General features: G+C 48.0%; 1 protein-coding gene across 1 annotated transcript in view; it reads left to right on the top strand.

Moving 5' to 3' along the window:
* Positions 1-3,694: 3,694 nt before the first annotated feature.
* Positions 3,695-16,286, top strand: part of LOC117742709 (alpha-1A adrenergic receptor-like) — a 20,274-nt gene continuing 7,682 nt past the window's right edge. The window contains exons 1-3 of the mRNA XM_034550295.1: positions 3,695-4,033; positions 15,677-15,928; positions 16,005-16,286. The exon at positions 16,005-16,286 is cut by the window's right edge and continues 112 nt beyond it. Coding sequence (XP_034406186.1) covers positions 3,728-4,033; positions 15,677-15,928; positions 16,005-16,286 — 840 coding nt within the window. The 5' untranslated portion in view covers positions 3,695-3,727. The remainder of the gene's footprint in view (positions 4,034-15,676; positions 15,929-16,004) is intronic.

The following is a 16,286-nucleotide window of genomic DNA, read 5'->3' as shown; positions in this document are numbered from 1 at the left end:
GGTCCCCTGGTCTCCTGGTCCCCTGGTCTCCTGGTCCCCTGGTCTCCTGGCTGGTCCCCTGGTCTCCTGGTCCCCTGGTCTCCTGGTCTCCTGGTCTCCTGGTCTCCCGGTCCCCTGGTCTCCTGGCTGGTCCCCTGGTCTCCTGGTCCCCTGGTCTCCTGGTCTCCCGGTCCCCTGGTCTTCTGGTCCCCTGGTCCCCCCCCAGCACTCTGATGGATACGAGGCGTGGCGGAGCGGTGGTTCAATGAAGCTGAACTGGTTCTGCCGTGTCTCTGATGATCCGGTTCCACGTGTTTCGGTCGTGAAGCTGCAACACAGATAATCTGCTGTGTTTGTGTTGTGGATTAGTGGGAGGAGTCAGAAGTCACACACACACATGCTAATTTTAAAATAATGAATCTAAATCACACACAAAGTTATTGAACATCTATGTATTCGTATTCGAGAGTCGATCATTAACCCAAACAAACGAGATGAAACGTGTTTCAGGGAGAGACAAAGAAACAAATACAACCTAAAATAGAACAACAACAACATGATATCATGAAATATACTTTATAGTATTTAATAAATGTGATTTGTGTCGACGCCCCCCTGAGGAGCTGCGCTCTGATTGGCCGCCTGTCTTCCACCAGCACATCAACAGGATGACGGCGTGGTTCTCATTTCTGACTGAAAATAGATCCGATGAACAGTCAGATCCACATTCAGCTGGAGGGATTTACACTGACCTCCAGATACATTAGTAATGAATTAAACTATAATAATCTGATGTTTTGTTTTGCTTTGCTTCAATTCAACCACTTGGCCGCTATGAGCTAACACAAGGAAAGACAGACTTTGTAGGGGACTATTTTCAGCGGCGGATGAATCCACATGTGGCGCTCTAGAGAGCGTTTATCTGTGTGTTGGTGAATGGAAGAAGATCAACGACATTCGATTCAAAGAGCATTGAACTTAAAAAGATTGAATCATTCAGTGAAGGTCAAAGCCTCGAGAGTCTTAAAGGTCAAACTCGCTAATCCACCGTGTCGCTGACAACTAAACATATTCAACTCATCGATAATGTATAATTATTGATAATGTGAAGTCATTAACACGTGATGACACTTTAATCAGCTTGAGTTAGAGAGACAGACAGACAGTTAGAGAGAAAGACAGACAGTTAGACAGACAGACAGTTAGAGAGACAGATAGTTAGAGAGACAGACAGTTAGAGAGACAGACAGACAGTTAGAGAGAAAGACAGACAGTTAGACAGACAGACAGTTAGAGAGACAGATAGTTAGAGAGACACACAGACAGTTAGAGAGAAAGACAGACAGTTAGAGAGACAGACAGTTAGAGAGAAAGACAGACAGTTAGAGAGACAGACAGACAGTTAGAGAGACAGACAGACAGTTAGAGATTCAGACAGACAGTTAGAGAGAAAGACAGACAGTTAGAGAGACAGACAGACAGTTAGAGAGACAGACAGACAGTTAGAGAGAAAGACAGACAGTTAGAGAGACAGACAGACAGTTAGAGATTCAGACAGACAATTAGAGACTCAGACAGACAGTTAGAGAGACAGACAGTTAGAGAGAAAGACAGACAGTTAGAGAGACAGACAGACAGTTAGAGAGACAGACAGACAGTTAGAGATTCAGACAGACAGTTAGAGAGAAAGACAGACAGTTAGAGATTCAGACAGACAGTTAGAGAGACAGACAGACAGTTAGAGAGACAGACAGGCAATTAGAGAGACAGACATATAGTTAGAGAGACATACAGACAGTTAGAGAGACAGACAGACAGTTAGAGATTCAGACAGACAGTTAGAGAGACAGAGAGACAGTTAGAAAGAAAGACAGACAGTTAGAGAGAAAGACAGACCGTTAGAGAGACAGACAGACAGTTAGAAAGAAAGACAGACAGTTAGAGAGAAAGACAGACAGTTAGAGAGACAGACAGGCAGTTAGAGAGAGAGAGACAGTAGTTCAGTTAGAGAGAGAGACATACAGTTAGAGAGACAGACAGACAGTTAGAGAGACAGACAGACAGTTAGAGATTCAGACAGACAGTTAGAGAGACAGACAGACAGTTAGAGAAAGACAGACAGTTAGAGAGACAGAGAGACAGTTAGAGATTCAGACAGACAGTTAGAGAGAAAGACAGACAGTTAGAGAGACAGACAGACAGTTAGAGAGACAGACAGACAGTTAGAGAGACAGAGAGACAGTTAGAGAGACAGACAGACAGTTAGAGAGAAAGACAGACAGTTAGAGACAGACAGACAGTTAGAGAGACAGACAGACAGTTAGAGAAAGACAGACAGTTAGAGAGACAGAGAGACAGTTAGAGAGACAGACAGACAGTTAGAGATTCAGACAGACAGTTAGAGAGACAGACAGACAGTTAGAGAGACAGACAGGCAATTAGAGAGACAGACATATAGTTAGAGAGACATACAGACAGTTAGAGAGACAGACAGACAGTTAGAGAGACATACAGACAGTTAGAGAGACAGACAGACAGTTAGAGATTCAGACAGACAGTTAGAGAGACAGAGAGACAGTTAGAGAGACAGACAGACAGTTAGAGAGAAAGACAGACCGTTAGAGAGACAGACAGACAGTTAGAAAGAAAGACAGACAGTTAGAGAGAAAGACAGACAGTTAGAGAGACATACAGACAGTTAGAGAGACAGACAGACAGTTAGAGATTCAGACAGACAGTTAGAGAGACAGAGAGACAGTTAGAAAGAAAGACAGACAGTTAGAGAGAAAGACAGACCGTTAGAGAGACAGACAGACAGTTAGAAAGAAAGACAGACAGTTAGAGAGAAAGACAGACAGTTAGAGAGACAGACAGGCAGTTAGAGAGAGAGAGACAGTAGTTCAGTTAGAGAGAGAGACAGACAGTATCTTAGTTAGACAGACAGACAGACATACAGATAGTTAGAGATACAGACAGGCAAATAGAGAGACAGGCAGTATCTCAGTTAGAGAGACAGACAGGCAGTTAGAGAGAGAGACAGACAGTAGTTCAGTTAGAGAGAGAGACAGTGGGTCAGAGTGTCGGTGGTTCGATGCCCGCTCACGGCCTGTTGATGTGTCCTTGAGCAAGAGACTTGACCCTGAAGCTGCTCTACGGTCTGTGAATGTACTGTATCAGAGAGACAGACAGGCAGTTAGAGAGAGACAGTATCTTAGTTAGACAGACAGACAGATAGTTAGAGATACAGACAGGCAAATAGAGAGACAGGCAGTATCTCGGTTAGAGAGACAGACAGGCAGTTAGAGAGAGAGAGACAATATATCTGGTAGGCTCAGAGATCAAGAAAGTCAGACAGTCAGACAGACAGACAGTTTGAGAGAGAGAGAGAGATAGAGAGAGAGTATCTCAGACAGACAGACAGTCAGACAGACAGACAGACAGTCTCTTTCTGTCACTAGGAACGTTCCCACATTAGCCGCTTGGCCCATACAAGGACTCGTAGGTCTTTGACCCTCCTGAAGCCGCAGCCTGCCCGAGGAGGAGCTCCCCCGGCCGGCAGGAGGCTGCCCGACGGCCCGCTACGCCGCGCTGACCCGCAGCTCCACCTGCTGCCCCGCGCAGCACGAGCGCTTTACCGACTTTACCGACAGCCGGTCGTCGACCGGAGCAACGCGGAGACGACTTCGTGTGTTTTAAGTTAAACGTTTTACGTGTTTTAACGTGTTTTAACGCTTTACAGCGCGTCGCGATGAGTCTGTGGACCAACGGCTCCTCCGAGGAGCTTTACGCCGAGACCCAGCAGCCGCCGACGGGCTCCAACCGCACCAACGGCTCCCAGCAGGACGCCGCCCCGCTGGACCTGAGCCGGGCGGTGCCGGTGGGCATGGTGCTCGCCTCCTTCATCGCGTTCGCCATCGTGGGGAACATCCTGGTCATCCTGTCGGTGGTTTGTAACCGACACCTGCGCAGCCCGACCAACTACTTCATCATCAACCTGGCCATCGCGGACCTGCTGCTGGGCACCACCGTGCTGCCGGTGTCCGCGACGCTGGAGGTCAGTGACCGGGCGGACTGTCGGTGATTTATCACTTTATCAAAACTAGCGTGCACATAATCAACCGATTAGTTAAACGGTAATCAATCAATGAAATGGGAAAAGACTGAACAAACAGAAATAACTGATATCTTTGTGTTTTAGACTCCTTGGACTGAAGGTGATCAATACACGTATTGATGAATAGATTCACTTAATGTATTGATATTGTAAATATCTATTATCGGCAAAATGGATCTTATCATATAATAAATGTCGGAAAATAAGAAAACCGGAAAGAAAGCAAAGAGAAGAAGATGGATAAAAAGAGTACTATTGAATCCTTGAAAGATGATCGATCAATCATGTAAACATCAGGTCAACATCATGTCAACATCATGTCAACATCTTGTAAACATCATGTCAACATCATGTCAACATCATGTCAACATCTTGTCAACATCTTGTAAACATCATGTCAACATCATGTCAACATCATGTCAACATCTTGTAAACATCATGTAATCATGTCAACATCAGGTCAACATCACGTCAACATCTTGTAAACATCATGTCAACATCATGTCAACATCATGTCAACATCTTGTAAACATCATGTCAACATCATGTCAACATCATGTCAACATCTTGTAAACATCATGTAATCATGTCAACATCATGTCAACATCATGTCAACATCTTGTAAACATCATGTCAACATCATGTCAACATCATGTCAACATCTTGTAAACATCATGTCAACATCATGTCAACATCATGTCAACATCTTGTAAACATCATGTCAACATCATGTCAACATCATGTCAACATCTTGTAAACATCATGTAATCATGTCAACATCAGGTCAACATCACGTCAACATCTTGTAAACATCATGTCAACATCATGTCAACATCATGTCAACATCTTGTAAACATCATGTCAACATCTTGTAAACATCATGTCAACATCATGTCAACATCATGTCAACATCTTGTAAACATCATGTAATCATGTCAACATCAGGTCAACATCACGTCAACATCTTGTAAACATCATGTCAACATCTTGTAAACATCATGTCAACATTAGATCAACATCATGTCAACATCACGTCAACATCTCACGTCAACATCTTGTAAACATAATGTCAACATCTAGTAAACATCATGTCAACATCATGTCAACATCATGTCAACATCTTGTAAACATCATGTCAACATCATGTCAACATCATGTCAACATCTTGTAAACATCATGTCAACATCATGTCAACATCATGTAAACATCTTGTAAACATCATGTAATCATGTCAACATCAGGTCAACATCACGTCAACATCTTGTAAACATCATGTCAACATCATGTCAACATCATGTCAACATCTTGTAAACATCATGTCAACATCATGTCAACATCATGTCAACATCTTGTAAACATCATGTAATCATGTCAACATCAGGTCAACATCACGTCAACATCTTGTAAACATCATGTCAACATCTTGTAAACATCATGTCAACATTAGATCAACATCATGTCAACATCACGTCAACATCTCACGTCAACATCTTGTAAACATAATGTCAACATCTAGTAAACATCATGTCAACATCATGTCAACATCACGTCAACATCTTGTAAACATGTCAACATCAGGTCAACATCATGTCAACATCTTGTAAACATCATATCAACATCACGTCAACATCTTGTAAACATCATGTAATCATGTCAACATCAGGTCAACATCACGTCAACATCTTGTAAACATCATGCCAACATCATATCAACATCATGTCAACATCTTGTAAACATCATGCCAACATCATATCAACATCATGTCAACATCTTGTAAACATCATGTAATCATGTCAACATCAGGTCAACATCACGTCAACATATTGTAAACATCATATCAACATCACGTTAACATCTTGTAAACATCATGTACACATCAGGTTAACATCATATCAACATCATGTCAACATCACATCAACATCTTGTAAACATGTAATCATGTCAACATCAGGTCAACATCACGTCAACATCTTGTAAACATCATGTAAACATCAGGTCAGCCATTCGACCTCTACAGCTCATCCAGAATGCAGCTGCTCGACTGGTCTTCAACCTCCCGAAATTTACCCACAATCCTCTGCTCCTCCGCGACCTTCACTGGTTACCGGTGGCCACAGCATCCGCTTCAAAACATTGGTACTTGAGTTCCGTGCTGCGAACAGATCGGGTCCGGTCTACATCCAGGACATGGTCTAACCTCACACCCAGGACATGGTCTAACCTCACACCCAGGACATGGTCTAACCTCACATCCAGGACATGGTCTAACCTCACACCCAGGACATGGTCTAACCTCACACCCAGGACATGGTCTAACCTCACACCCAGGACATGGTCTAACCTCACATGGTCTAACCTCACACCCAGGACATGGTCTAACCTCACATGGTCTAACCTCACACCCAGGACATGGTCTAACCTCACATGGTCTAACCTCACACCCCAGCTCGTTCACTTCTCTCGGCTTCGGCCAATCGGCTTGTAGCTCCTTCACTTCGAGCTAAACACTCAAAGTCAGACTGTTTGCTGTGCTGGCTCCTCATTGGTGGAACGAGCTCCCCATTGACATCAGGACAGGAAGTCTCTACAGACTAAAAACACATCTTAGTGACTACACCTTGAATAGGGAAGGTAGAGCCGTAGTAGCACTTTAGTAGCACTTAAATGTCTCTTACGGATAGCACTTTGTAGTTTAATACTTTAGTAGCACTTAAATGTCTCTTACTGATAGCACTTTGTAGTTTAACACTTTAGTAGCACTTAAATGTCTCTTACTGATAGCACTTTGTAGTTTAACACTTTAGTAGCACTTAAATGTCTCTTACTGATAGCACTTTGTAGTTTAACACTTTAGTAGCACTTAAATGTCTCTTACTGATAGCACTTTGTAGTTTAACACTTTAGTAGCACTTAAATGTCTCTTACTGATAGCACTTTGTAGTTTAACACTTTAGTAGCACTTAAATGTCTCTTACTGATAGCACTTTGTAGTTTAACGTTATTGAAGAAATTGTACTTTCTTGATTCTTGTTGTTCTGAGTTTGGACTCATGGTTTAATGCACTTATTGTAAGTCGCTTTGGATAAAAACGTCAGCTAAATGACATGAAATGTCAACATCACGTCAACATCATGTTAACATCTTGTAAAAATCATGTCAACAAGCCAACATCATGTAAACATATCAACATCATGTCAACAGCATATCAACATCATGTAAACATCAACAGCATGTCAACATTATATCGATCATGTTGACATGGTAAATGGACCTGTACTTATGAATGTTAGCAGTAACTAACACTCACACCCTGGTGGGAGGAGCTAAGGTTCCACCTGTCCATCAGCAGTAACTAACACTCACACCCTGGTGGGAGGAGCTAAGGTTCCACCTGTCCATCAGCAGTAACTAACACTCACACCCTGGTGGGAGGAGCTAAGGTTCCACCTGTCCATCAGCAGTAACTAACACTCACACCCTGGTGGGAGGAGCTAAGGTTCCACCTGTCCATCAGCAGTAACTAACACTCACACCCTGGTGGGAGGAGCTAAGGTTCCACCTGTCCATCAGCAGTAACTAAGACTCACACCCTGGTGGGAGGAGCTAAGGTTCCACCTGTCCATCAGCAGTAACTAAGACTCACACCCTGGTGGGAGGAGCTAAGGTTCCACCTGTCCATCAGCAGTAACTAAGACTCACACCCTGGTGGGAGGAGCTAAGGTTCCACCTGTCCATCAGCAGTAACTAAGACTCACACCCTGGTGGGAGGAGCTAAGGTTCCACCTGTCCATCAGCAGTAACTAAGACTCATACACCATAAAACAGCTACGGGAGATATTTTGGGGTTAAGTGTCTTACCCAAGGACACGTCGACTTGGGCTAGCGGAGCCGGGGATTGAACCGCCGATCCTCTGATTGAAGGACGACCCGCTCTCCACTGAGCCACAGTCACCAACATAATGTCAACACATCATGTAATCATGTAAACAGCATGTCAACACGATGTCAACACGAAGTCAACATCTGGACTCAGTTCAACATCATAACATCATGACGTTGTTCATCTGTTTCCTGATGAATTCGATTTGTGATCCTGATTCTTTTGTTTTCACTCATATGTAAAAGACACCAGTGATGTTGGACCAGACCGCCATCGACACGCCTAAGAGGCCATTTAAACTGTGTGCACACAGGATCACTAGCTGGTTCAGGTTCTCCCTGTCCCTACAGGTTCTGTTTCACTAGCTGGTTCAGGTTCTCCCTGTCCCTACAGGTTCTGTTTCACTAGCTGGTTCAGGTTCTCCCTGTCCCTACAGGTTCTGTTTCACTAGCTGGTTCAGGTTCTCCCTGTCCCTACAGGTTCTGTTTCACTAGCTGGTTCAGGTTCTCCCTGTCCCTACAGGTTCTGTTTCACTAGCTGATTCAGGTTCTCCCTGTCCCTACAGGTTCTGGATCACTAGCTGGTTCAGGTTCTCCCTGTCCCTACAGGTTCTGTTTCACTAGCTGGTTCAGGTTCTCCCTGTCCCTACAGGTTCTGTTTCACTAGCTGGTTCAGGTTCTCCCTGTCCCTACAGGTTCTGTTTCACTAGCTGGTTCAGGTTCTCCCTGTCCCTACAGGTTCTGGATCACTAGCTGGTTCAGGTTCTCCCTGTCCCTACAGGTTCTGTTTCACTAGCTGGTTCAGGTTCTCCCTGTCCCTACAGGTTCTGTTTCACTAGCTGGTTCAGGTTCTCCCTGTCCCTACAGGTTCTGTTTCACTAGCTGATTCAGGTTCTCCCTGTCCCTACAGGTTCTGGATCACTAGCTGGTTCAGGTTCTCCCTGTCCCTACAGGTTCTGGATCACTAGCTGGTTCAGGTTCTCCCTGTCCCTACAGGTTCTGTTTCACTAGCTGGTTCAGGTTCTCCCTGTCCCTACAGGTTCTGGATCACTAGCTGGTTCAGGTTCTCCCTGTCCCTACAGGTTCTGTTTCACTAGCTGATTCAGGTTCTCCCTGTCCCTACAGGTTCTGTTTCACTAGCTGATTCAGGTTCTCCCTGTCCCTACAGGTTCTGTTTCACTAGCTGATTCAGGTTCTCCCTGTCCCTACAGGTTCTGTTTCACTAGCTGGTTCAGGTTCTCCCTGTCCCTACAGGTTCTGTTTCACTAGCTGATTCAGGTTCTCCCTGTCCCTACAGGTTCTGTTTCACTAGCTGGTTCAGGTTCTCCCTGTCCCTACAGGTTCTGTTTCACTAGCTGGTTCAGGTTCTCCCTGTCCCTACAGGTTCTGTTTCACTAGCTGGTTCAGGTTCTCCCTGTCCCTACAGGTTCTGGATCACTAGCTGGTTCAGGTTCTCCCTGTCCCTACAGGTTCTGGATCACTAGCTGGTTCAGGTTCTCCCTGTCCCTACAGGTTCTATTTCACTAGCTGGTTCAGGTTCTCCCTGTCCCTACAGGTTCTGGATCACTAGCTGGTTCAGGTTCTCCCTGTCCCTACAGGTTCTGGATCACTAGCTGGTTCAGGTTCTCCCTGTCCCTACAGGTTCTGTTTCACTAGCTGGTTCAGGTTCTCCCTGTCCCTACAGGTTCTGTTTCACTAGCTGGTTCAGGTTCTCCCTGTCCCTACAGGTTCTGTTTCACTAGCTGGTTCAGGTTCTCCCTGTCCCTACAGGTTCTGTTTCACTAGCTGGTTCAGGTTCTCCCTGTCCCTACAGGTTCTGTTTCACTAGCTGGTTCAGGTTCTCCCTGTCCCTACAGGTTCTGTTTCACTAGCTGGTTCAGGTTCTCCCTGTCCCTACAGGTTCTGGATCACTAGCTGGTTCAGGTTCTCCCTGTCCCTACAGGTTCTGTTTCACTAGCTGGTTCAGGTTCTCCCTGTCCCTACAGGTTCTGTTTCACTAGCTGGTTCAGGTTCTCCCTGTCCCTACAGGTTCTGTTTCACTAGCTGGTTCAGGTTCTCCCTGTCCCTACAGGTTCTGTTTCACTAGCTGATTCAGGTTCTCCCTATCCCTACAGGTTCTGGATCACTAGCTGGTTCAGGTTCTCCCTGTCCCTACAGGTTCTGTTTCACTAGCTGGTTCAGGTTCTCCCTGTCCCTACAGGTTCTGTTTCACTAGCTGGTTCAGGTTCTCCCTGTCCCTACAGGTTCTGTTTCACTAGCTGGTTCAGGTTCTCCCTGTCCCTACAGGTTCTGGATCACTAGCTGGTTCAGGTTCTCCCTGTCCCTACAGGTTCTGTTTCACTAGCTGGTTCAGGTTCTCCCTGTCCCTACAGGTTCTGTTTCACTAGCTGGTTCAGGTTCTCCCTGTCCCTACAGGTTCTGTTTCACTAGCTGATTCAGGTTCTCCCTGTCCCTACAGGTTCTGGATCACTAGCTGGTTCAGGTTCTCCCTGTCCCTACAGGTTCTGGATCACTAGCTGGTTCAGGTTCTCCCTGTCCCTACAGGTTCTGTTTCACTAGCTGGTTCAGGTTCTCCCTGTCCCTACAGGTTCTGGATCACTAGCTGGTTCAGGTTCTCCCTGTCCCTACAGGTTCTGTTTCACTAGCTGATTCAGGTTCTCCCTGTCCCTACAGGTTCTGTTTCACTAGCTGATTCAGGTTCTCCCTGTCCCTACAGGTTCTGTTTCACTAGCTGATTCAGGTTCTCCCTGTCCCTACAGGTTCTGTTTCACTAGCTGGTTCAGGTTCTCCCTGTCCCTACAGGTTCTGTTTCACTAGCTGATTCAGGTTCTCCCTGTCCCTACAGGTTCTGTTTCACTAGCTGGTTCAGGTTCTCCCTGTCCCTACAGGTTCTGTTTCACTAGCTGGTTCAGGTTCTCCCTGTCCCTACAGGTTCTGTTTCACTAGCTGGTTCAGGTTCTCCCTGTCCCTACAGGTTCTGGATCACTAGCTGGTTCAGGTTCTCCCTGTCCCTACAGGTTCTGGATCACTAGCTGGTTCAGGTTCTCCCTGTCCCTACAGGTTCTATTTCACTAGCTGGTTCAGGTTCTCCCTGTCCCTACAGGTTCTGGATCACTAGCTGGTTCAGGTTCTCCCTGTCCCTACAGGTTCTGGATCACTAGCTGGTTCAGGTTCTCCCTGTCCCTACAGGTTCTGTTTCACTAGCTGGTTCAGGTTCTCCCTGTCCCTACAGGTTCTGTTTCACTAGCTGGTTCAGGTTCTCCCTGTCCCTACAGGTTCTGTTTCACTAGCTGGTTCAGGTTCTCCCTGTCCCTACAGGTTCTGTTTCACTAGCTGGTTCAGGTTCTCCCTGTCCCTACAGGTTCTGTTTCACTAGCTGGTTCAGGTTCTCCCTGTCCCTACAGGTTCTGTTTCACTAGCTGGTTCAGGTTCTCCCTGTCCCTACAGGTTCTGGATCACTAGCTGGTTCAGGTTCTCCCTGTCCCTACAGGTTCTGTTTCACTAGCTGGTTCAGGTTCTCCCTGTCCCTACAGGTTCTGTTTCACTAGCTGGTTCAGGTTCTCCCTGTCCCTACAGGTTCTGTTTCACTAGCTGGTTCAGGTTCTCCCTGTCCCTACAGGTTCTGTTTCACTAGCTGGTTCAGGTTCTCCCTGTCCCTACAGGTTCTGTTTCACTAGCTGGTTCAGGTTCTCCCTGTCCCTACAGGTTCTGTTTCACTAGCAGGTTCAGGTTCTCCCTGTCCCTACAGGTTCTGTTTCACTAGCTGGTTCAGGTTCTCCCTGTCCCTACAGGTTCTGGATCACTAGCTGGTTCAGGTTCTCCCTGTCCCTACAGGTTCTGTTTCACTAGCTGGTTCAGGTTCTCCCTGTCCCTACAGGTTCTGGATCACTAGCTGGTTCAGGTTCTCCCTGTCCCTACAGGTTCTGGATCACTAGCTGGTTCAGGTTCTCCCTGTCCCTACAGGTTCTGTTTCACTAGCTGGTTCAGGTTCTCCCTGTCCCTACAGGTTCTGTTTCACTAGCTGGTGCAGGTTCTCCCTGTCCCTACAGGTTCTGTTTCACTAGCTGGTTCAGGTTCTCCCTGTCCCTACAGGTTCTGGATCACTAGCTGGTTCAGGTTCTCCCTGTCCCTACAGGTTCTGGATCACTAGCTGGTTCAGGTTCTCCCTGTCCCTACAGGTTCTGGATCACTAGCTGGTTCAGGTTCTCCCTGTCCCTACAGGTTCTGTTTCACTAGCTGGTTCAGGTTCTCCCTGTCCCTACAGGTTCTGTTTCACTAGCTGATTCAGGTTCTCCCTGTCCCTACAGGTTCTGTTTCACTAGCTGGTTCAGGTTCTCCCTGTCCCTACAGGTTCTGGATCACTAGCTGGTTCAGGTTCTCCCTGTCCCTACAGGTTCTGTTTCACTAGCTGGTTCAGGTTCTCCCTGTCCCTACAGGTTCTGGATCACTAGCTGATTCAGGTTCTCCCTGTCCCTACAGGTTCTGGATCACTAGCTGGTTCAGGTTCTCCCTGTCCCTACAGGTTCTGTTTCACTAGCTGGTTCAGGTTCTCCCTGTCCCTACAGGTTCTGGATCACTAGCTGGTTCAGGTTCTCCCTGTCCCTACAGGTTCTGGATCACTAGCTGGTTCAGGTTCTCCCTGTCCCCACAGGTTCTATTTCACTAGCTGGTTCAGGTTCTCCCTGTCCCCACAGGTTCTATTTCACTAGCTGGTTCAGGTTCTCCCTGTCCCTACAGGTTCTGGATCACTAGCTGGTTCAGGTTCTCCCTGTCCCTACAGGTTCTGGATCACTAGCTGGTTCAGGTTCTCCCTGTCCCTACAGGTTCTGTTTCACTAGCTGGTTCAGGTTCTCCCTGTCCCTACAGGTTCTGTTTCACTAGCTGGTTCAGGTTCTCCCTGTCCCTACAGGTTCTGTTTCACTAGCTGGTTCAGGTTCTCCCTGTCCCTACAGGTTCTGTTTCACTAGCTGGTTCAGGTTCTCCCTGTCCCTACAGGTTCTGGATCACTAGCTGGTTCAGGTTCTCCCTGTCCCTACAGGTTCTGTTTCACTAGCTGGTTCAGGTTCTCCCTGTCCCTACAGGTTCTGTTTCACTAGCTGGTTCAGGTTCTCCCTGTCCCTACAGGTTCTGTTTCACTAGCTGGTTCAGGTTCTCCCTGTCCCTACAGGTTCTGTTTCACTAGCTGGTTCAGGTTCTCCCTGTCCCTACAGGTTCTGTTTCACTAGCTGGTTCAGGTTCTCCCTGTCCCTACAGGTTCTGGATCACTAGCTGGTTCAGGTTCTCCCTGTCCCTACAGGTTCTGTTTCACTAGCTGGTTCAGGTTCTCCCTGTCCCTACAGGTTCTGGATCACTAGCTGGTTCAGGTTCTCCCTGTCCCTACAGGTTCTGGATCACTAGCTGGTTCAGGTTCTCCCTGTCCCTACAGGTTCTGTTTCACCAGCTGGTTCAGGTTCTCCCTGTCCCTACAGGTTCTGTTTCACTAGCTGGTTCAGGTTCTCCCTGTCCCTACAGGTTCTGGATCACTAGCTGGTTCAGGTTCTCCCTGTCCCTACAGGTTCTGGATCACTAGCTGGTTCAGGTTCTCCCTGTCCCTACAGGTTCTGTTTCACTAGCTGGTTCAGGTTCTCCCTGTCCCTACAGGTTCTGTTTCACTAGCTGGTTCAGGTTCTCCCTGTCCCTACAGGTTCTGTTTCACTAGCTGGTTCAGGTTCTCCCTGTCCCTACAGGTTCTATTTCACTAGCTGGTTTAGGTTCTCCCTGTCCCTACAGGTTCTATTTCACTAGCTGGTTCCGGTTCTCCCTGTCCCTACAGGTTCTGTTTCACTAGCTGGTTCCGGTTCTCCCTGTCCCTACAGGTTCTGTTTCACTAGCTGGTTCCGGTTCTCCCTGTCCCTACAGGTTCTGTTTCACTAGCTGGTTTAGGTTCTCCCTGTCCCTACAGGTTCTATTTCACTAGCTGGTTCAGGTTCTCCCTGTCCCTACAGGTTCTGTTTCACTAGCTGGTTCAGGTTCTCCCTGTCCCTACAGGTTCTATTTCACTAGCTGGTTCCGGTTCTCCCTGTCCCTACAGGTTCTATTTCACTAGCTGGTTCCGGTTCTCCCTGTCCCTACAGGTTCTGGATCACTAGCTGGTTCAGGTTCTCCCTGTCCCTACAGGTTCTGTTTCACTAGCTGGTTCCGGTTCTCCCTGTCCCTACAGGTTCTGGATCACTAGCTGGTTCAGGTTCTCCCTGTCCCTACAGGTTCTGTTTCACTAGCTGGTTCAGGTTCTCCCTGTCCCTACAGGTTCTATTTCACTAGCTGGTTCAGGTTCTCCCTGTCCCTACAGGTTCTGGATCACTAGCTGGTTCAGGTTCTCCCTGTCCCTACAGGTTCTGTTTCACTAGCTGGTTCAGGTTCTCCCTGTCCCTACAGGTTCTGTTTCACTAGCTGGTTCAGGTTCTCCCTGTCCCTACAGGTTCTGTTTCACTAGCTGGTTCAGGTTCTCCCTGTCCCTACAGGTTCTGTTTCACTAGCTGGTTCAGGTTCTCCCTGTCCCTACAGGTTCTGTTTCACTAGCTGGTTCCGGTTCTCCCTGTCCCTACAGGTTCTGTTTCACTAGCTGGTTCCGGTTCTCCCTGTCCCTACAGGTTCTGTTTCACTAGCTGGTTTAGGTTCTCCCTGTCCCTACAGGTTCTATTTCACTAGCTGGTTCAGGTTCTCCCTGTCCCTACAGGTTCTGTTTCACTAGCTGGTTCAGGTTCTCCCTGTCCCTACAGGTTCTATTTCACTAGCTGGTTCCGGTTCTCCCTGTCCCTACAGGTTCTATTTCACTAGCTGGTTCCGGTTCTCCCTGTCCCTACAGGTTCTGGATCACTAGCTGGTTCAGGTTCTCCCTGTCCCTACAGGTTCTGTTTCACTAGCTGGTTCCGGTTCTCCCTGTCCCTACAGGTTCTGGATCACTAGCTGGTTCAGGTTCTCCCTGTCCCTACAGGTTCTGTTTCACTAGCTGGTTCAGGTTCTCCCTGTCCCTACAGGTTCTATTTCACTAGCTGGTTCAGGTTCTCCCTGTCCCTACAGGTTCTGGATCACTAGCTGGTTCAGGTTCTCCCTGTCCCTACAGGTTCTGTTTCACTAGCTGGTTCAGGTTCTCCCTGTCCCTACAGGTTCTGTTTCACTAGCTGGTTCCGGTTCTCCCTGTCCCTACAGGTTCTGGATCACTAGCTGGTTCAGGTTCTCCCTGTCCCTACAGGTTCTGTTTCACTAGCTGGTTCAGGTTCTCCCTGTCCCTACAGGTTCTATTTCACTAGCTGGTTCAGGTTCTCCCTGTCCCTACAGGTTCTGGATCACTAGCTGGTTCAGGTTCTCCCTGTCCCTACAGGTTCTGTTTCACTAGCTGGTTCAGGTTCTCCCTGTCCCTACAGGTTCTGTTTCACTAGCTGGTTCAGGTTCTCCCTGTCCCTACAGGTTCTGTTTCACTAGCTGGTTCAGGTTCTCCCTGTCCCTACAGGTTCTGTTTCACTAGCTGGTTCAGGTTCTCCCTGTCCCTACAGGTTCTGTTTCACTAGCTGGTTCAGGTTCTCCCTGTCCCTACAGGTTCTGTTTCACTAGCTGGTTCAGGTTCTCCCTGTCCCTACAGGTTCTGGATCACTAGCTGGTTCAGGTTCTCCCTGTCCCTACAGGTTCTGGATCACTAGCTGGTTCAGGTTCTCCCTGTCCCTACAGGTTCTGGATCACTGGGTGTTTGGGCGGGTCTTCTGTGACGTGTGGGCGGCGGTGGACGTGCTGTGCTGCACGGCGTCCATCATGTCCCTATGTGTGATCTCTATCGACCGGTACATCGGGGTCCGCTACCCGCTGCAGTACCCGAGCATCGTCACCGAGAAGCGGGCGCTGCTCGGCATGCTGGGGGTCTGGATCCTCTCCATCGTGATCTCCATCGGCCCGCTGCTGGGCTGGAAGCAGCCGCCGTCACAGGTACGCAAACTACCCATCATGCACCGGTGGGAGTTAACCGGTTCCCGTTTGATAGACCCCTCCGTCTTCCCCGCAGGACGACACGGTGTGCCTCATCACAGAGGAACCGTTCTACGCCCTGTTCTCGTCGCTGGGTTCCTTCTACATCCCGCTGGCCGTCATCCTCGCCATGTACTGCCGCGTCTACGTCGTGGCCAAGCGCACCACCAGGAACCTGGAGGCCGGCGTGATGAAGGAGCGCCTGCGGGACTCCAACGAGCTCACCATGAGGATCCACCGTGGGAACCAGCCGGCCCAGGACCCGAGCCCCGCCCACAGAGCCGGAGGGGGCGGAGTCTCGGCCGCACGCAGCGCGCTC

This window comes from Cyclopterus lumpus, chromosome 14 (assembly GCF_009769545.1).
Source record: "Cyclopterus lumpus isolate fCycLum1 chromosome 14, fCycLum1.pri, whole genome shotgun sequence".
NCBI lineage: Eukaryota > Metazoa > Chordata > Actinopteri > Perciformes > Cyclopteridae > Cyclopterus > Cyclopterus lumpus.
Note: the sequence above shows the minus strand (reverse complement) of the source record. Positions and strands in the feature narration are given on the sequence as shown.